Source organism: Podarcis filfolensis, assembly GCF_964270895.1.
Source record: "Podarcis filfolensis genome assembly, chromosome: 8".
Lineage (NCBI taxonomy): Eukaryota > Metazoa > Chordata > Lepidosauria > Squamata > Lacertidae > Podarcis > Podarcis filfolensis.
The window spans coordinates 9,805,870-9,827,306 of record NC_139611.1 but is presented as its reverse complement, the minus strand read 5'-3'; the positions used below and the strand labels follow the sequence as shown (position 1 = coordinate 9,827,306).

The following is a 21,437-nucleotide window of genomic DNA, read 5'->3' as shown; positions in this document are numbered from 1 at the left end:
TAATTTATCTAGGAGACCCCTGCAAGCAAATAGAAACATTAGCAGGATTTGAAACCCACTTGTAATGTAACAAATACTATGGATAATATGATTTAAAATATAGAATATGGAATAATATGCAGCTGTAAATGTTGACACTAGGACCCATGGAGGGGATGGGGTGGAAGTCTTGAGATTCAGAGTAATCTCTATAGTATATGGATATGCATTTGGAATGTTATAAATTCGTATTTGTAAAATCAAAGAAAAATGATTTCAAAAAGAGAGAGCAATGCAGGCAACAACATGCACCTCCTCGTCACGAACCACTGCGCAGGCAGCACCACCAAAAGTGCACTTAAACTGTGCTCCGAGCTTCTTAAGATTCACAGTTACCGTTTAGTTCAGGTTTCTAGACCTCATGTGGTATGCTGATCTAGCATGATTTTCAAATGGCTGGGGCAAAATGCTCAGTCACTTCCTGTCCCTACAAAATGACGAGCAGACAAGGGAATAAACATTCCACACACACCAAAAAAAGCACTGAGAGGGACATCTGCTCGATTTAATCAATTAGTATATTTTTGTGCAAATTATTATTTTATTATTATTTATTGAATTCATATACCACCCTGTACCTGGAAGTCTCAGGGCGGTTCACAGAACAAAATCAAAATATAAAACCACAAAATATATACAGTCACACCTTGGATCTCGGACGCCTTGGCTCCCGAACGTTTTGGCTCCCAAGTGTCGCAAACTCGGAAGTGATTGTTCCAGTTTGCAAACTGTTTTTGGAAGCTGAACATCCAACGGGGCTTCCGATTGGCTGCAGGAGCTTCCTGCAGCCAATCAGAAGATGCGCTTTGGTTTTGAATGTTTTGGAAGTCGAACGGCCTTCTGGAATGGATTCTGTTTCGACTCCCAAGATACTTGTCTAATCAAAATGAAAACAACAAACCAGTAACACCCCCCCCCAAAAAAAACCCCACCACATTTTAAAAGGGCAGAATCAAGCCAATTTGTATAACTTTTCATTTATACACAGATCTGCCCAGTTTTCTCAGTGGCTGTTTTTGGAAATGTCCCATAATACAGGCTCCAATCACAGTCAGGGGCGGATTTAGGTTTGATGAGGCCCTAAGCTACTGAAGGTAATGGTCCAGATGTCCTTTGTCAACAACAAATTGTCATTTTTGTGTGTGTTCAGTATACGCTGTATGGTAATTTATGGACCTAATAGATATCTAAAGTCATTTGCACATGTTGCCATGCAACCAGTACATGCAGAATGTAGGCACCCTATGTATAGAAATGAGCAAACCAGTGATATTTTAGGGCAGGGAGAGGCAACCTAAGGCCCGGGGACCGGATGCGGCCCAATCGCCTTCTCAATCTGGCCCGCGGGCAGTCCAGGAATCAGAATGTGTCCTTTTATTTAAAATGCATCTCTGGGTTATTTGTGCGGCCTGCCTGGTGTTTTACATGAGTAAGAATGCGTGGTTTTATTTAAAATGCATCTCTGGGTTATTTGTGGGGCATAGGAATTCATTCATTATTCTTTTTTCAAAACATAGTCCGGCCCCCCACATGGTCTGAGGTCCACGGATAAAAAAGGTTGCTGACCCCTGTTTTAGGGAACAGGATAGCAGGTGGGGCCCATTACTTACATCATAGGAGCCTACACAACACAAAACACTGTTGCTGTGTGTAGGTTTTATTTTATTTGTTTTTTATCTTATATTTTGGAAATATCCATCCAGGGTTTTTCCCTTCAATTTTTTGGGGGCCCCCCGAGAGAGTGGGGCCATAAGCTATAGCTTGTTTAGCTTATATGTAAATCCGGCACTGGGCGCAGTAACAACAGCAGCTTGAGCCTGGGCAGTGTGGACAAGCCCAGGTTTGGGGCTGTGGCCAAGGTTGCTGTTCTGAGAGCTGACCTTTCCATCGTGGTCTTCATCTCCCCAAAGTGCCTCCTGAACCCCACCACTTGCCGCCAGAGGGTGAGCAGGCGGCTGTGCTCGTTGCGGAAGTACGTGTTGAAGGTCTGAAAGGGAGAAGGAGAAACCGCAGGCTGAGGACATTGCCGGCAACGAGAAAGTGCCAGCCCACATAAAGTCAGCAGTCAGGGGGGCAGGCAGCCGGCTTCTCAGGGAGGCAGGTCCCGCAAGCTCCCCCCTCGTTTCTTTTTTTTTATTATTAATTTTTATTTTTTACCAGCCACCAAAACACAAACAGTGAAACCCCCCAGGCGGCTGATACATTGGGTATACAATATTCAATAACATACATATTCAATTATATTCAGTAACAACATATTCAGATTAATCATATGTACACTTCTATATGTACGCTTCATATATTAATCAGATGTACACTTCTAATCATATGTATACTCCTCCTTCCACAAGGTTTATTTAACTTTTAACATTTTAAAGGTAAAGGGATGCCTGACCATTAGGTCCAGTCGTGGCCGACTCTGGGGTTGCGGCGCTCATCTCACTTTATTGGCCGAGGGAGTCGGCATACAGATTCCGGGTCATGTGGCCAGCATGACTAAGCCGCTTCTGGCGAACCAGAGCAGCGCATGGAAACGCTGTTTACCTTCCCGCCGGAGCGGTACCTATTTATCTACTTGCACTTTGATGTGCTTTTGAACTGCTAGGTGGGCAGGAGCAGGGACCGAGCAACGGGAGCTCACCCCGCCGTGGGGATTCGAACCGCCGACCTTCTGATTGGCAAGTCCTAAGCTCTGTGGTCTAACCCACAGCGCCACTGGCATCCCTTTAAAATTTTAATTGCCCCAAATTGTTCAAACCTACTCTAATAATTCAATATCTTCTCAAACCAATCCTCCTCTTTCTCACTGACCTTAAACCCTTTCATTCTATGTATCTTATAAAATTATAATATTATTAGGGTTTTTCCTCCATTGGTTCACCCCTAGCTCTTCTGTATTTTTCCAATTGCTCGCTATAACCGGTCTGGCTGTAATTACCATCAGTTTTACCCATTTGCATTCCTCTCCCCCCCCCCCCCATTTCAAAACCTGCCAAACCCTTTTCACCAGAGGCGATGAAGGCAGCGAGGACAGGCTCTGTGCTCTGGCATCCCTCTGCCTCTTCTCAGACCGCTTTCCATCCCTCCCCAAACCTGCCCCCTGCCTCAAGCCCCCCGCCCCACCCCAGGTTCTCCCATGCCCCAGACCTCCTCCTCTCGCCTCCAGTCCACCTCCCGCTGCTCCAGCTCATCCCGGGCTTTGGTCCAGTCAGCCGTCAGCTTACGGATGTCCTCACTGAGGGCCTGGTTGGCCGTGTTCGCCTGGTCCAGCTGCTCCCTCAGCATGGCATTGACCTGGGCAAGGCTGGTGCTCCTGCAGATGACAAGGGGCAGCAGGTAAGGAGGCAGGTCTATTTGGTACGTGTATGTGTATATATATAAATATATATATACACCAAAGAATTGATGCTTTTGAATTATGGTGCTGGAGAAGACTCTTGAGAGTCCCATGGACTCCAAGAAGATCAAACCTCTCCATTCTGAAGGAAATCAGCCCTGAGTGCTCACTGGAAGGACAGATCCTGAAGCTGAGACTCCAATACTTTGGCCACCTCATGAGAAGAGAAGACTCCCTGGAAAAGACCCTGATGTTGGGAAAGATGGAGGGCACAAGGAGAAGGGGACGACAGAGGACAAGGTGGTTGGACAGTGTTCTCAAAGCTACCAACATGAGTTTAACCAAACTGCGGGAGGCAGTGGAAGACAGGAGTGCCTGGCATGCTCTGGTCCATGGGGTCACGAAGAGTCGGACACGACTAAACAACTATCTATCTATCATCTATCATCTATCTATCATCTATCTATATGCCTCCCTGCAGATGCATAGGAAAAGGGTGAGAAATCTATTTTTATTCATGGACACGACTACAGCGGCAAGAATGTTACTTGCCCAAAACTTGAAAAATGCAGAAGTCCCAGCAAAGGAAGAATGGATACAAAAACTTATGGAATATGCAGAAATGGCAAAACTTACCGGAAGAGTAAGAAATCAAGAAAGCAAACTTTTTATAAAAGAATGGAAATGGTTTATTGAATTACAGGCCGATCTCATTATTAAATAATGATTACAAAATGTTCGCAAACATTTTGGCAAATAGGATGAAAAGAATTTTAAAGGAAATGATACAGAAGGATCAAGTAGGTTTCCTTCCTGGTAGACAGATGAAAGAAAACATAAGAAATATAATTGATATAATGGAATATCTGACTAACAGGAAGGATAAACAAGCAATGTTAATTTTTGTGGATGCGGAGAAAGCCTTTGATAATATTTCTTGGGAATTTATGCTAAAAAAACTTAGAAGCGATGGATATGGGCCAATCTTTTCTAAATGGTATAAAAGCAATATATTGAGAACAAAGAGCAAAATTAATTGTCAATAATATAATAATGGAAAATATTGCAATAACCAAGGGTACAAGACAAGGGTGTCCTCTATCACCGTTGCTATTCATATCGGTCCTGGAAGTCTTATTAAGTTCAATAAGAAACAATGAACAGATAAAAGGGGTATCGGTTGGCCGTAATCAATATAAAGTAAAGGCGTATGCTGATGATTTGGTTATAATGATAGAAGATCCTATAGAGTACTAAAGAAGTATTAAAAGAAATGGAAGAATTTGGACAGGTGGCAGGGTTTAAACTGAATAAGAAAAAAACCAAAATAATGGTGAGAAACATAGACCAAGAAATTAGTGAAAGAATACAGCAACAGACAGAGATTGAGGTGGTAAAGAAAGTGAAATATTTAGGGATTGTATTGACTTCCAGGAATATTGATTTGTTTCAAAATAACTATGTACCAGTATGGAATAAAGTAAAACGAGATTTAGAGGTGTGGGGCAGAATGAAATTATCATTTTGGGGAAGAATTGCAGCAATTAAGATGAGTGTGTTACCGAAAATGTTATTTCTGTTCCAAGCAATTCCAAGAATTAAAGGAGTAGCAATATTTAAAGAATGGCAAAAAGTAATTTCAAGATACATCTGGCAAGGCAAAAAGCCGAGAATAAAATTTAAGTTGTTAACAGATTTAAAAGGGAGGGGAGGCTTTGCCCTGCCAGACTTGAGGTTATACTATGAAGCATCATGTATATGTTGGTTGAAAGAATGGATGAAATTAGAAAACACAGATTTGTTAGATTTGGAAGGATATGATAATAGATTCGGTTGGCACGCATATTTATGGTACGAAAAGAAACGAGTGCATAAAGGTTTTGAAAATCATATTATTAGAGGATCTCTGATTGAGGTATGGGGTAGGTATAAAAACCTACTGGAACCAAAAATCCCACATTGGCTATCACCATTAGAGGTGATGAGTGTTAAAAAGATCAATATGACTAGGAGGTGGATAACATATGGGAGTTTAATCGAGAAAGAAGGAAGTAAGTGGAAAATGAAACCATATGAAGAAGTGAAAGAACATGTAAATGATTGGTTACATTACTTTCAGATTAATGAAATGTTTAGAAAAGAGGTTGCAGAAGGAGGCTATTTTGAAAAAGAATCCAGGTTTCAACGAGAAGTATTGAATAATGAAGTTAAAAATTTATCTATGATGTATAAATTACTATTAGAATGGCAACTGAAGGATGAAGAGGTTAAATCAGTTATGATTGCATGGGCCAAAGATTTTGGACATAACATTCAATTTGATGATTGGATAAAATTATGGAAGGAAGGGATGAGATTTACAGCATGCACCACAATTAAAGAAAATGTTATGAAAATGATATATCGATGGTATATAACACCAGTCAAAGTAAGTAAGATGTATAAAGTGAGTAATAAATGTTGGAAATATAAGGAGAAAGAAGGGACATTTTATCATATGTGGTGGGAATGTAAAAAAATGAAGTGCTTCTGGGAAACGATATATAATGAGATAAAGAAAATATTGAAATATACATTTGTTAAAAAACCAGAAGCATTCCTATTAAGAGTTTTAGGTGGTGAGATAAAAAGGAAGGACCAGAAAGTATTTTTGTATGCAGTAACAGCAGCTAGAACTCTTGTGGCCCAGAAATGGAAACAAGAAGAAATGCCCACGATTGAAGAATGGAGAACGAAATTAATGGATTATGCAGAACTGGACAGATTAACAGGGAGGATTCGCAACCGACGGGACCAAAAATTCACTGAGGACTGGAATAAATTTACAGAATATATTAAAAATATTTGTGATAATGATATAACGTTTGTAAGTTTCCAAGAAGCTCTGTAAGAAGGTTTGGTAGAAATATTGTTTAAATAACATGGTAAGATAAGATATACATAGTGCAATATAAATGAAGAAATGTGAAGATATGTAATAATTACTGAAAATTATCAGACTTGCTGATGGAAGTCTAAAAGAAAAAAGACGTGTGATGAATTCCGAATGTTTAATTGTGTTATAAATTTGTTTTTATTGGAAAATTAATAAAAATTATATATAGTAAATAAATAAATAAATAAAATAAAATCGTTAGTAGGATTGGAATATCACTCATAGTCTAATGGTGAATTTTGGACACGATGGAGAGGTAAAAGTTTTGGATGATCATAAAAGATGCAGGAGGAAAGGATTAACAATAGGACCCACAAAGGGGAGGAGGGAAGTCCCAGAGATTCCTTGGAATCTTGTTTTTATGTTGTTAGTTGGATAATGTGACTGTAAAATTTTAATTTGAACAACCAAAGAAATTTTTAAAAAGAAAGAAATATAGGTACATAAAGGAACGCAAATGGCTCGCTGAATCTTTCTGTTTGTTTGCTTAAATTAGGTCGATTGCCAGGGGGGTTGCTGAGTAATTTATTTATTTTTCTGAAAAGTTATTATTTACATGCCACCCATCCGACTGGGTTGCCCTAGCCACTCTGGGAGGCTCCCAACAAAAAAAAAACAGTAAAAGCGCAACACAACATCACACACTAAAAACGTCCCCAAATAAGTTTGGGAACCACTTGCTTAGGGGATGGACAAAAGGGGTTGGGGTTTAGTGATTTGGGTGAGCTGTGCCTTGTAAACCACACACACACACCCCGCCCTGCCTTGCTCCCCCTCCTACACTGGCCTTTGTTGCTCTTCTTCCAGCCGGATGAGAGCACTTTCCAGGTCACTGCTGTGCTCCTCCTCCTGCCGCAAGCGTGATTCTGTGATGTCCAGACGGCTCTGCGGGAGAAGGGAGCAGAGAGAAGCTGCCACTGCGGCTTTGACATACATGCAGGGGCTCAAAAAGGCTTAGCTCCGGAAGCTGGGGCAGCGGGACTCTGTGCCGGAGCATGTCCAGAAAGGACATCTGAACATGCACAAAAATGTTCATCTGAACATGCACAAAAGCACGGCTTAATCCAGGCATCCTCACCCCTCCCCAGAAGATTCTACACCAAATCCCAGTCCTCAAATATGTGCAGGGATCCTGAGCATGTGAAGAGGGCCACCCATTCACGGAAAGAGCACCCCAATGGCAACAGGGGAAAACCACACACCTCTGGGAAGCAAAAACAGCCGACAAGTCAAGGCCTGGAGGGAGAGAGGGAGCAGAAAGCACGACCCTGACCCCCCCCCCCACGTGAAAGAGGCACTCACCACTAGGCGCTGCTGCTCCAGCTCCGTCGATTTCTCAAGTAGTTGCTCTTCCTGCTCCCCACACTTCTTTTTGTACTGGACAACCTAGAGAGGTGGGAGGTATATGGACTTCAAACCAGTTCTGGACAATATATATCGCCGAGCCCCAGTCGCGATATCAGTTTCCTAATTTTTGAGCCGGCAATGCGAATCATGAGGGGTGCATGTGTGTGTGTTTGCTCTGCAAAAATCACAACGCAGGGAAAACCATGGAGCCGGCCGACGCCTCTACAGAGCTCCTTATTTCCAAAACCGTAATACAGTGGTACCTTGGTTGTCAAACTTAATGCATTTTGGGAGTCTGGAACCGTTTGAAAACCAAGGCGCAGCTTCTGATTGGCTATAGGAGCTTCAGTCAGAAGCTGCAGAAGCTGCGTCGGACGTTCGGCTTCCAAAAAACGTTCGCAAACCGGAACACACACTTCTGGGTTTGTGGCATTCAGGAGCCGATTTGTTTGGGAGCCAAGCCATTCGACAACCAAGGTACCACTGTATATCGGTAAATTGCGAGGTTTAGCTGCTGACATATCATGATGCTGAAAACCAGGTTTCGCTCCGCTCTACTCATCGATTTAGCCGGCAGGTGCTGCCGTGGGGCAGGGGAAGGGTTGGGGGCATAGCTGTCAGCTTACAGATTTGAAAATAAGGGACCAGCAGCCTCGAAAATAAGGGATCAGCAGCCAAAATAAGGGATTTTGGCTTAGCTTATACAGAAATCCGGCACTGATGGAGCCATGCTGCTTTTGCTGCGACTGACTGTGTTTTGTAGGGGGTTGGACTACATGATCCTAAGGGTCTACAACTGCAACCAAAGAAGAGGGGCAGACAAAACTGATGAATGACGTCGAGATGGCAAAGCTTAGAGGCAGAATTAGAAACTAGGAAGAGGACCTCTTTAATAAAGAATGGGGAGAGTTTATAATTTGTTTGAAAAGCTATTGCAAAGAGTTACACACATTGGTAGGATTGACAGAAAACTTGTAGTAAAAATTTGAACTATGGATGGACAAATGATTTATACAAATAGAGTTATGAAAGGGATGCAGAGGGGGAAATCACTACATTAAGATGCTGCACTGGTTGGAGGGTGCGCTAAGCAGCATGTCAGGGCTGCTGCCGTCGTCCTGGCGCGAGGAGTTCCATCGGCCCTTCCCCGCCCAAGAGAGAAGTAGGGAGGGAGAGAGACTCTAGCCCACGCCACCCGCGAGCCTGGCATGAGGCAGTTGCAGCACAGCGACGGCCGCTGAAGTGCCGCCCTTCTGCGTCCCTCCCCATCCCCTCCTCTTCCTCCTCCCTCAGGCCGCCTCCTCAGCCACCGCCGCCGCTGCTGCCTCCAGCTTCCCCTGGCAGCGCGGTGGAAGTCTCACAAGAGAGGGGCTGCCTGCCTGCCCACCGCCACCTGTCTCCTCACAACGCGCCCCTCGAGGCGGAGGACCCTGAGCCGCTGCTTCCCTCCCGAGCCGGGCGAGCATGAAACCCGGGAAATTTAAGGGACATCATAAATCCGGGACAGCAGCGGGAAACGGGAGTTTCCCGCCAAATAAGGGATGGTTGACAGCTATGGTTGGGGGTGCTGCTGGCGGTGCGACCTGGTGCATGGAGGGACTTATGGGGGTCTCACCTTAGCTTGCAGCTTCTGCACCAGCTGGGCCTGCCGCTGCTGGCCCTCCTGGTAGGCCTGGAGCTTCCGCTTGTAGCCTGCCTGCTCTTCCTCCAGCCGCCGGCGCAGCTCCACGTTTTGCTGAGCCAAGCTCTTGTTCTCCAATGCCTCCCTTTCCCGCTCACCCGACTCCAGGCGCAGCGCTTGCTCCAGCTGAGGAGTCCCAGGAAAGAAAGGGGAGGAGGATCAGGGCCCCTCGTGCCTAAGCCTCGCCTGCCACAACTCCCAGGAAGAGCGAGAGAGCCCTCCTCTAAGCTTGTGCCCATTGCCTATCGCTGTTGCACGGAACTTCCATGTCCCAAGGCAGTCTACCCTCTGGGCACCAGTTGCCGGAGGGCCTTGGGGAGCCCGCAGCCTGTCAAAGGAGCCAGTTCTGGGTTGATGGACTGCAGAGGACTGCCGCAAGGCTAAGAAGAAATAACAGCCAGACTGAACCACACACACCGATTTGGCAGGGAAGCCAACTAATCCTTTTTTTTAATCAATCTTCCCAAGCCTGGGACAATTTAAACACAGAGCATCTGCAGGAGATTGCCCTTTGCTCCCACTTTCAAAGGCTTTGTCAAAAGGGTTGTGCATGGTTTTGTTTTTGTTTTTAACAGAAAAATGGCTTGGGGGGAAAATTGGGCGCAAGATGTAAAATGCAGGAGCGAAGTTTGCCCTCTTCCCAGGCAACGGCTGCCATGGCAACCTGCAGCCCATTTAAATTATCCTGCTAGTCACCATGGTCACCGGAGCATGTGAGCCCAGCCCCCAATACAGTCTTGTAAGGAGAGGAGCCCCCCAACCAAGAGCCCCCCCAGAGCAGAAATTCTTAGGAGAATTGTTTCCTTTCCTGCCCTTGCCTACAACCAAGAGGTAGGCAGACCCAGCTATGCTTTGAAGAAAACATCCCTCTGGTTCAGAGCTCTAGAAGGTTTCAGGAGCAAAACAAAAAACAAAAACCCAGCCTGAGCATATATTGCTTTGGTTATGGACTCCCTAATCTCAGCCTCAGTTCCCCACCCCCAGCTGCAAAAGAGAGAAGACAACACTGTCTTTCTGTACAGAGCTGTTGCAACAATTATAGCAGCCCCTTGAAATTTGATTTATTTGTTTTTTTACAAAAAGCCCTGGGGTGCCACTGGCAGCCCCTTGAAAATTGCTGATTTATTCCGGTGCCATCTCAGGAGAGGCATTGCTGCCAGTCCAGCCCCTTCCTCCCTCACATTTGTAAGATGGGGCCTGGTAGCAATTGAAACACAAAGAAAGCTTTTTTCGGAGGGGGGGTACGAAATGCTTCATCCTGATGTGAAATTACAGAGAATTAAACTAGCTAGCTAACCTACCGAGATTTCTTTGATCCAATGGACAGCCCCGCTTTGAACACTACGGAGCACGAGATCACTGTCAATACGTTGTTGTTTTTTGCGTGCCTCCTTCCTTCCAAGGTGTTTCACGCCTGGTTCTTAAATCCACTAATTCAGGTCAAGCGGCAACGGCAGGGCACATGCAAACACCCGCATGTCCCCTTTGCAAACTGCACAGCCAAGAGGCAGGTCTCAACCAGCCCAGGTGCTATTCAGCCAGCCGGACCTGTCCAGGCAGGCCAAAGATTTTGGACATGGAGGAAGAATAAAAAATGCCCCATTCCCTCTCCCCAATACTCTGGAAAGCAGTCAAGAAATGTTTTCCATGGAGACCCTTAGCCAGATCTGAGCACAGGAGACAAGACTGGGGTGGGGGGAGCAGAGCATGCTGGGAAACTGACCAAGGAAATAATGGGTCCCATTCTAGTTTGCCAGGACTTTTTTGGTTTTGGAAGGGGCAGAGTTGGATCCTGGCAGGGCCCTCTGGTGCCTCTCTTTCTCCAGCTCCTCAAATCTCCCTTGCCGGAGCTCAATCCCATGGCGGCTCCACAGAGAACCCCTCCCTCTGCACCAGCACATCTGTAAACAGCTCAAGCCATCCTCACCCAAACAGAGTCTGCGTCTTCCTACTTGCATTCAGTGTTCAAAATTAGCCAGGTGCAAAATGCTGGTCACTTGGGACAACTGACAACTCCACCTGACAACTCCACCTGACAACTCCACCATCTGGGAATCATTGGATCTGGACTGGTTTCACACACTAATACCACATCCTGTGGAATTCTATGAGTTATATTTGATCTGCACAATCGGGATAATAATAGTAGTAGTAGTAGTAGTAGTAATAATAATAATAATAATAATAATAATAATAATAATAATAATAACAATTTATTTATATCCTGCACTCCCCAGCCGAAGCCGGGCTCAGAGCGGCTAACAACAATAAAACAACAATAAAAGTAACACAGCATTATTTTGGCTTTACATGCTATCCCTAGAATAGAACCTGCACAAAAGATGAGAGTCGACTGGACCATAAAACCTATTCACTAGTTCTATTATTCATAAAAGCAGAAAACTGCAAAGAATCATTGGGTTGCTAGCCTCCAGTACAGACTGGATGAATCTCAGGAACCAAAATGCTTTTTCTGTGCAGCCTAAGCAGAAGCAGTAAACAACATTACATTCGTACCTTGGTTGTCGAACGCCTTGGTACTCAGATGTTTTGGCCCCTGAACACCGCAAACCCGGAAGTGAGTGTTCCGGTTTGCGAATGATTTTTGGAAGCCGAACATCCGACGTGGCTTCTGATTGAGTACAGGAAGCTCCTGCAGACAATCAGAAGTTGTGCCTTGGTTTTCGAACCGTTCCAGGAGTCAAACGGACTCCAGGAACGGATTAAGTTCGACAACCAAGGTACCACTGTATAGTTAATAGTTGAAGCTTGTTTTCACTTATCCCACTGCCCTGCCCTGCTCACAGTTGTGAAGATTCATACATCGTAAATGATTCGTGTCACCATTAAGAAAAAGAGGTCAGAATGGGCCAAAGTATACGTGGACTGTCCCTAGATCAAGCGACTTTTCTTCTTTTAAGCTCTCAAAGCTCTTAGCCTAGCTCAAGGTTGCCATCAGAACTAGCTGAGGCGTTCCCAAAGCAAAGGAAGGATTGAACTCTGATTAATAAGAATACACACAGAGGCTTGAACCAGCAAGACTCTGGGAAAGGTGTGTTTAATAATCTGTCTCTCTACCCCGTGGCCCAGGTCGTTTTATTCACAAAAGAACTTTTACAGAGTGTTCGTAAGAACCAATCAGATTTCTTCTGAACATTTCAACAAACCCCACGTGGGGACAAAGTTAAACTACCAAAACTAATTAAGCACACATATTTCTGGGGTAAACAAAACAGAACTACAAAGGAGTGCATTTGGCAACCCCTGAGGTCAGAAACAAGCAATATACATGATAAGAAGGATGGCCAGGAGGACAGCGATCATTATTACCTTCAGGTGAGATCTGTTTCCTGGCCCTAAGATTAACATCCTAAGATTAATATATCAGAAAAGCTACATCAAAGAAGCTGCCCACTATCTTCCACAGCCCAGGATGCATGCCTGGCAAAGCAGCTGGCAGCTGGGCTGTGTACGTGACTTGTCAAGCAGAGAGAAATGGACAGTAGAGGAAATGGCCAGAGATGCAGAGGATTGTGGGATTTGATCAGAAATTATTGCCAATAAATTAAACCCAGTCAACGCCATGCTTCCCAGCAGACACAATGGCTTGATGCATATTTTATAATTCCGCATAGTAATCCCACCTGACCCCACACTCTGGATATTTGCACTCCTACAACTAGCCAGATGTTCAACTAAGAACCAATCACAGTCAGTCCATCATTAGAAAAATAAGACTTTAGAGCCATCTTGCCCCAAATGGCAACTAGACATTCTGTTTTGGTGACTGTCGTTTAAGGAGCCGTTTGGTGCCTAGTGTATATATATGAGTTCCTCACACTGCTTGCATTGCTCTGCAAACCTGCAGGTAATTCCTCAATGGCTTTCAGAGAAAGGGAATACGCAAGGAAGCAAAGGGTGCCCAGCAGAGCCTCCAAATGACAGCCACCCCTGGTTGCTTGCCTCTGCTCCCAGAGCAGAGAACCTGCACTGCCTGCTTGCTGGTGCCAGGTAAAGACTTCATAGACCCATTTGCCTGGAAAGGCCTGCTGGGAAGGGAGGAGAAGACCCTGCCTGCCTCCTGCACCTACCCGCTCACTGATGGCGTTGTACTTGATGGCCAGTTCATCCCGCTCTGCCCGGCTCTGGGCCAGCAAATCTTCCACCCGAGAAAGCTCCTGCTGCAAGATGCGGTTCTCCTCCTGGAGGGAAAGCAAGGACGACATCTCGGCCTGGGAGGCCACTGTGGGAAGAGAGGAGCACAGAGGTAGGGAGACAGACACACACGCATCAAATGCATTTCCGCCGTAGGACAAGATGCCCTGAGCTCCCTTTGGAACGAAGGGCAGGAGAGAAGTTTAAGAAATACATTGGTACCTCGGTTAAGAACTTGATTCATTCCGGAGGTCCGTTCTGAACCTGAAACTGTTCTTAACCTGAAGCACCACTTTAGCTAATTGGGCCTCCCGCTGCTGCCGCACAGCCGGAGCACCATTTCTGTAACCCGAGAACCACTGAACCATCTGTAACCCGAGGTACCACTGTAAACAGAGCAAAGCAAAGCAAAGCAAGGGAACTTGGGATGCACTGCCAGAACATCTGGCATACAGGTGTGCTAAATAATGGACTGTTGCGATGCCACAGAACAGGGGTGTCCAACAGGTCAACCGGGATTGACTGGTCGATCCCCGGGAGCTTTTGGTAGATCACGGTAGATCGGTGGCTCCTCCATCTGGCACCTCCCCCTCCCCGCCCTCTAGATCGCTAGAACGGAAGTTAGAGTTTGCGCAGCAAGGCTGACTGTCTCCTTATCGATTGCTGAGAGCCTCTTTCCATTCATTAGATCTGAACACCCCCCCAAAAAAAAACTGGATCTTCCTTCCTAAAAGAAGCTTGACAACTTTGACCTGAACCTCCCCCCAAAACGAGATGTTCCTGCCTAAAAAAGAGATCAACAAGTTTGACCTGAATACCCCAAAAAGGGGTAGATCACTGCCAGATTTTAATCATGTGAGTAGATCTTGGAAGTTGGACGTTCCTGCCATAGAACATTCGCAAACATTTTCTTGCTGCTGGATGGAAAGGCATCGGCAACAGGTTGTTGCTAATGGGGCAGCTTCTGCCAGGGAAGAGGCAGCGCTCACCTCGTCCCAGAAGGGGTCCTGCAGTTTTCGCCTTTTATTTCAGCCCCCAGAGACTCGCCTTTATTGGGATGAGCGACCATGGAAGAAATGGAGGGGTTACTCCCCTTTGCAACCACACTGTAAAGTTCATTCTTCTTGAACTGCAGGTGCCGGCGTCAGCCGCCCTCCCCCTCAATGCACAACTGATTTATAGGATTTGCTGCCACGATCTGTGGCAAAAAACCGTGGGCTTTGGCTTGGACCTCCACGTGAAGTAGCAGTCTATCTGTGAAAGCCAGATACCCAAATGCGCCAGCAAGAGAAAGCTGTTGCCTTCCCTGTCTTGTGGGAGCATTTGTCTGGTCACCGTGATCGCCATAAAACTGGGTCTGATCCAGCAGCAGCAGCCTGACTCTTTCTGGTGTCTTATGTGAGTTTCGCAAAGGTGCATCACCCATTGAGAGTCGCTCACACAGCGGCCACAAGAGTTCTGGTAGCACATGGATGGAAGACTGAAGAAAGCCCAACTAAAGAATTGTGGCAAGAAAAATTGACAGACTATGCAGAACTGGCAAAATTGAAATATAAGCTACGGGACAAGGATAACTGTGACTTTAAGGATGAATGGGAACCCTTTACAAAGTATCTGAAGACGCAACAAAGTGAACTGGACTCCTTGTTCAATCCAGGTTTTGAATAAACATTCACAAACTTTTTATTAATAATAACCAGCTAAATAGTTTGAGGATCTATACAACTTTGTAACATGCAGAAAACAGCAGTCTCGGAGAAACCAAAGACTGGAACTGAGGGAAGTCGGGGGGGGGGGGTTGTGTGGGAGCGGGGGGAGGGAGGAAAAATGGGAGAAAAAACAAGGATGATATGTTTTTGGATAATATGTCTTGTTTTAATTTTGAATATTTTTTTTTTTAAAAAAAGAGTCTCTCCCTCCCTCTCACATACAGAGAGAGCTTCCTATTTGCTGCCTTCCCTCCTTCTGCTTCTCTCTCCTCGTCCATCTGTTCCGAATTCCTTTCGCTTCCCAGGTATTGTTTGGAAACAGAGCATGTCGCAGCAGCACGAAGCCCCTGGGCCCAGCCAGCAGCACTGTGGCCAGCTTGGCACAGTCTGGCCTCCTTGTCCTGTCCAGAAGGGGTGACAGGCAGGTGGGCTGGGCAGGCGTGTCCCGAAGCTCAGCAGAGGATGAAGTGTCATATTAGAAAGCAAAAAAACTTGTTTTGATGAATTGGAAAAGATTCCATTGAGCACATGGATTGACAATATGGACAGACTAGCTACATAGAAACAAACTGCATATCAACGCAAATTAAGAATGGATAAATATGAAAAAATCTGGAAGGAATACTTAAGCGATAAGGCAGACAGTGGTGGGAAGTAGGGGGAGGAGAGGTGAGGAAATATTGTTAAAAAGGTGAAGTTATAGGTACCGTATTTTTCGCTCCACAGGACGTACTTTTTTCCTCCTATAAAGAAAGGGGAAATGTGAGTGCGTCTTATGGAGTGAATGGCGCTGCACAGAGAGGGAGAACTGCGCAGCGCCCCTTCAGCGACGCACCTGCCCTGGCTTCTGCCCTGGCCACATGCAGCCTTTTCGGGCAGGGGGAGCCTTCATCCCGCTGCCCTGAAGAGGCTTGGTGCTGTTACCCCAGAAGCCAGAACAGCCACACGGTATCCCAGAAGCCAGGTCCCTCTTGCTGTTCTGGCTTCTGGGATTCAAAATATATTTTTTTTCTTGTTTTCCTCCCCTCCAAACTAGGTGCTTCTTATCATCTGGTGTGTCCTATAGAGCGAAAAATACGGTATATCAGTACTCAAATCTGAATTGTTAAATTGTGTTACTAGTGTCATTGTGGTTTTCGTTGTACAGTGGTACCTCGGGTTAAGTACTTAATTTATTCCGGAGGTCCGTTCTTAACCTGAAACTGTTCTTAACCTGAAGCACCACTTTAGCTAATGGGGCCTCCCGCTGCCGCCGTGCCACCACCACACAATTTCTGTTCTCATCCTGAAGCAAAGTTCTTAACCTGAAGCACTATTTCTGGGTTAGCAGAGTCTGTAACCTGAAGCGTATGTAACCTGAAGCGTATGTAACCCGAGGTACCACTGTATGTGTTTTTTGTGGTTGCTGTTTGTATTGAAAAAAATGATTAATTTTTTTTTTATAAAAAAAAGCAGAGGATGAAGTGTCGGATACAACAAGATGGAGTACCAGAATGTCAGGAATTGGCTTCATCCTTTCCACCTGTCACCTCCCAGGAGTTGGAAGAGGAAAGGGTCCATTCTGCCAGGTACCTAGCCAGAGCGGAGATCAGCTGCCTCCTCCTCTCTGTCTTGCTTGCAGGGGAAACCAGACCAGGCCAGGAGATGAAGAGCCTAGCGAGGGAGGCAGCCAAGAAGGCCCCCTTCCCAGCCCACAGTTCCCCAGTTCCAAGAAGAATCGTCTTCTCCAAACATACCTTGGCAATCGCTTTGCGAGAGGTTCTTGGTGACGATTTCACGGATCCTAGCCGGCAAGCGGGTGGGTGGAGAGTCTTCACAGGAGCCCCTGACAGAGAGGCTCTTCCCTTCTGCTGAGATCAGGATGCTGTCTTCCACTTTCTGCCGGGTGAGAACAAGCCAGTCTCAGCAACCAGGGACTGGCCCTGAAGAAGCCAAGACAGAGTCTCCTCTGGGCCAAGACAGCTTCTCAGGGAGCCCAAGATGGCGTTGCCCAACTGCAAGATGCAGAGGCAGCACGGTGCAGGAACAAGCCACACTGGCCAAAGAAGGTTGCCAGCTGCCCAGCAGGTGAAAAATTGGCCTCTGGTGCCAGGCGAACTGAGGGAGCCTCTTGCTTCTATTCCAGACTCCCTGGCTTGGCTTTGGGCTCTTTGAGTCAAGCCTCTCCCTCAGTGGCCCCATCAATAAGATGGGAATAAGAGTGCCCTGTCTCTGGGACACACACATACACACACACGGAGACGTCAATATCATTGCTAAATTAAAAACCAGATTAACTTTCTCTATAGTTTTACACGCCTATATAGCAGTCAGTGAACTATATTTCACTCTGTGTTTTGGGTGGAACTGAAATTTCCATGCAGGCCGACCCAAGTCCCTGGCCCAGTTCAGCAACTGGGACTGCACTGGGTGAGGCAGCAGCCTGCAGGATGCAAGGGAAGATGAATAGCCCCAGAAGGAATCCACAGGGGTGGGGGGAAATCTGCCTAAGACCAGAACATATTCAGCACTTAGGGGGCAGCTCTATCCTCATGCAGTCTGTCTCGGGAGGGGGGATCCCCAGTACAAAAACCCAACCTTCTCCCAGAATCTCCAGCCCATGAAGCTCACGGAGGAGGGACTAAAATGAGCGACTGGGCCTGGCCACAAACAGGGCTCAGTACTTCATTGTGGCTTTGGGCTTGGGAAGGTGGAAAGAGAAGGGAAGTGGGCAACTCAAGTAGGCAATTTGGGGCAGGGGAGCATCTCTGTCCCTTGCCCAGGCCGGACCTTGAATCAGTGCCCACCCCCCCCTCACCATGCCTTGGGACCCTGTTCCTCCACGGCTTCAGTATAAAAGGATGTCCAGATTTAGTTCCCTAATGCCCAGCAATCCAATAACTGTGCCTCCTTGGCCCTTTGTTATCCCATAGAAGGTTTAAAGGTCACCTCCAAAACGGGACTCAGGACTTGGCTGACTTCTTTGTGAAGTGTGGGGGAGGGAGAGGCTCCCCCCCCAACTTAGGCATTCAACATCAACTTCATTGGACTGGTCATGTTGTGCGGATGCCTGATGATCGTCTTCCAAAGCAACTACTCTATTCAGAACTTAAAAATGGAAAGCGTAATGCTGGTGGTCAACAAAAGAGGTTTAAAGACTGTCTCAAGGCAAATCTAAAAAAAGTAGGATAAACACTGACAACTGGGGAACACTGGCCCACGAGCGCTCCAGTTGGAGAACAGCCTTTACCAAAGGTGTCGTGGGCTTTGAAGACACTTGAACTCAGGACACAAGGGAGAAACGTGCTAAGAGGAAGCAACGCTTGGTAAACCCTCACCGTGATCAACTCATGCCCGGAAACCTATATCCCCACTGTGGAAGAACGTGTGAATCCAGAATTGGCCTCCACAGTCACTTATGGACTCATTGTTAAAACCATGTTTATGGAAGACAATCTTACTCAGCTATGAGTGATCGTCAAAGAAGAAGAGGAAGAGGAAGAGGAAGAAAAAATTATACTACTCCCCCTAGCTCCCAGACTCAAGACACATTCCCCAACCTGTTCATGTAAGAAGCAGCCAAGGATGGAGATGTGAAAAAAACAACCCTGGATCTTTTGGTCAACTGGCCCAGATGTTCTTCATCAAGCACTCCCCAAAATTGAGCAACCCCTCTTGCACAAGCCCTACAACAACTTTGCAAAATATGGTCTGGCCCCCCCCCAAGGTCTGAGAGACAGTGGACCAGCCCCCTGCTGAAAAAGTTTGCTGACCCTTGTCCAACACCTTCAGAGTCACCAAAGTCCTAAGGAGTGCAAAAGACTTCACTCCAGAGTGAGGCTACATTTACTTTAGGTGATGTTAAATCAGGGCAGGGGACTGGGATGCAACTTCAGATTGCGGCGTGAATTTAGCTTTACACCTGTAAATCTCCTGTAACACTAAGGATCCAACAGCAGCTCCTACACAAATAAGATTATTCTCTTTTCCAGTAAATTGATTTTAGCTTTCTAATGCAATCCCTCACCTCACCATTAAACCTTGCTTTCCTCAGCTTTTAGATCAGGTACCAAAACCTAGTTTGTTTGTTTTTAAGGATAACTAAAAGCGGGGGGGGGGGGGGGGGAGAGAGATATTTGCCTTCAAGAGAGGAGACATTACAAACCTTTGCCTGGCCCAAAGGTACAAATATTTTCCAGCATCCAACCCGCCCCGCAAGGCAAGACTAATTTGGAGAAATCCCCATAAAAGGCAGGGAAAGAGTAGAATAAAGGGAATTCAGCGAGACGCCGGGCGAGGGGTCCTACTTTTAGGGGGTTGTTTCTGGCGCCAACTTCGGAGTTCTGTATGCAAAAGATGCGCCCAGGTTCCCCCCCAAAAAGGAGATTATATTCGCCCCCACAGAAAGAAAGAAAGAAAGAAAGAAAGAAAGAAAGAAAGAAAGAAAGAAAGAAAGAAAGAAAGAAAGGCGGGTTGCCGGAGGGGGTTGAATGATGCTCTCGCTTCCACCGCCAGGCAGCCCCCACCGACCTGAACCGCAGCCTCCAGCTTCAGCTCCGCAGCCTCCGCGTTGCTCATGGGGAGGGGGCCGCCGCAGCTCTACGGCCGGGCTCCGGGGGGCTCCTGCCGGGCAGGGGCGGCCGCCTCCATGGCCCTTTGCACGGCAGATGCGATGCTTACTGCTGCTGCTGCTGGAGAGGGGGAGGACCCGGGGAGGAGCGCCAGCCCGAGCCGCACCCCCCCCCCCGCCTCTTTCCCGGGTCCCGCGGCTGCAAGGGGGAGCCGGGCTGGACCAATCGCCGCCCGGCAGCAGAAAGGGGGGGCGGCGGCAGCAGCAGGCTGCCTCCCCCGCGGACACAAGCCGTGGCGCTCCCGGGTCCTAGAGGCCGCCGCTTCTCGGGCTTGATGCAGTCACGACGGCCCCTTGCCTAAAGTTTGCAGCTCGGGCTGCAGGCGGATATTCGCACGGGGCAGACACCGGCCGGAGCCCCACCGAGTGAGCCGGCTCCACTTTCTCATCGGGGAACGTGCCCCGCAGCGCGCGCCTCGGAGCAGAAACTCAGCAGATGGAGCCTCGCGCGCGCCTGGCCGATGCTGCACCTGTTGGATTTCTGCCCCATCCAACCTGTCAAAGGGGAAGGAGCCCCATCAGCAGTTTTGAAGGCGCTGTGCAAGCGCGGTGGGGAGTTTTTAGGTCAATGGAATTCAACGACGCGAATTCGTTTGCTCTCAACTTGTCCGGTGTGGGCAAAGGGGTAACTGCGAAAGCTCGGTCCGGACACTGCGCTTCTGGAGCCAGAAGGGGGTGGACGGGAGGCTGTTGTGCAGTGCCTCGGGGCATGTGTGGAGTGCAGGGCCTTCCCCGCCCAGCAGAGCATCAGCCCTGGTCCCTGACTGCCTAGTGCCCCAGGACAGGGCTGCCCCCCATCGCCAAGCCAGCCCCTCACCTGGCACAGGTGGCTCTGCTGGGCGATCAGCTGCCTTCTCAAACCGCAGCAGCGTTACTATAGCGCCGGGCAGCGGTGGAGGAGGGCGGGTTTCTGATGGCGCCCTTGGCCGGCCCAAGAATGCTGCTTCCTCCTCCTCCTCCTCCTCCTCTTGTTCTTCCAGGCCAAGGCGCGTGCCAAGGGCTCCGGTTGCACCCGGGGAAAACCCAGGCAGCACCAGCATAAGCTGCTTAAGTCTCCGGGAATTACGGCCGCCCTGCGGGGCAGCTGAGCCCTGCCTTCTTCCCGAAAGGGAGGCTTTTCTCGCATGTCTCAGTGACCCCCCAACCAGGACACAGCCGCAGCCTCCCGCCAGGACTTTGCAAATACTGGAAGTGGCTCTGTAAGCCAGGCCTGACATGTCAGGAAAAGAGAAAGGGTTATGGGGCCTTTGGGAGGCAGCCCCTCCCTGGGTCATCGATAGCTAGAAGCTTGTTTGAGGCCTGGGGCACTACCCAGCACCAGATATTTGCAACGCAGTGGGGGGGAATTCAAAGCCAAGCAGATTGTCCAGAGGCAGCACTGCGGGTTTCCCTGTCCCAGAGAAAGACAAGCAGGACTCAGCATTTGGCTTGAGAGGGAAAAATCCCAGCTTGCATCCCCCAAAATAATACTGCTTTTTGGGGTTCTGGGGCTGTTTTTTTGGCTGGAAAAGGTTCTGTGCTCACAGTCACAAATGCCAGCCAAGGAACTTGGGGAGCAACAGAACTGTACCTCTGGGCATGAACAGAGTGCCAATCCTCAAAAAACAAATGTACACAATAGGAGT

General features: G+C 47.4%; 1 protein-coding gene across 5 annotated transcripts in view; it reads right to left on the bottom strand.

Moving 5' to 3' along the window:
• Positions 1-20,772, bottom strand: part of CROCC (ciliary rootlet coiled-coil, rootletin) — a 67,641-nt gene extending 46,869 nt beyond the window's left edge. The window contains exons 1-8 of one of the 5 annotated variants that reach the window (XM_083629163.1): positions 20,630-20,772; positions 16,940-17,081; positions 13,431-13,582; positions 9,274-9,465; positions 7,614-7,697; positions 7,099-7,196; positions 3,187-3,352; positions 1,920-2,026 (exon numbers count right to left, since the gene is read on the bottom strand). In XM_083629163.1, the coding sequence (XP_083485289.1) occupies positions 1,920-2,026; positions 3,187-3,352; positions 7,099-7,196; positions 7,614-7,697; positions 9,274-9,465; positions 13,431-13,565 (782 nt within the window). In that variant the 5' untranslated portion in view covers positions 13,566-13,582; positions 16,940-17,081; positions 20,630-20,772. Of the gene's footprint in view, positions 1-685; positions 841-1,919; positions 2,027-3,186; positions 3,353-7,098; positions 7,197-7,613; positions 7,698-9,273; positions 9,466-13,430; positions 13,583-16,939; positions 17,082-19,712; positions 19,938-20,629 lie in introns of those variants that run through there. The other 4 variants (XM_083629161.1, XM_083629162.1, XM_083629164.1 and 1 more) reach the window with 4 other exon arrangements.
• Between the last annotated feature and the right edge of the window lie 665 nt (positions 20,773-21,437).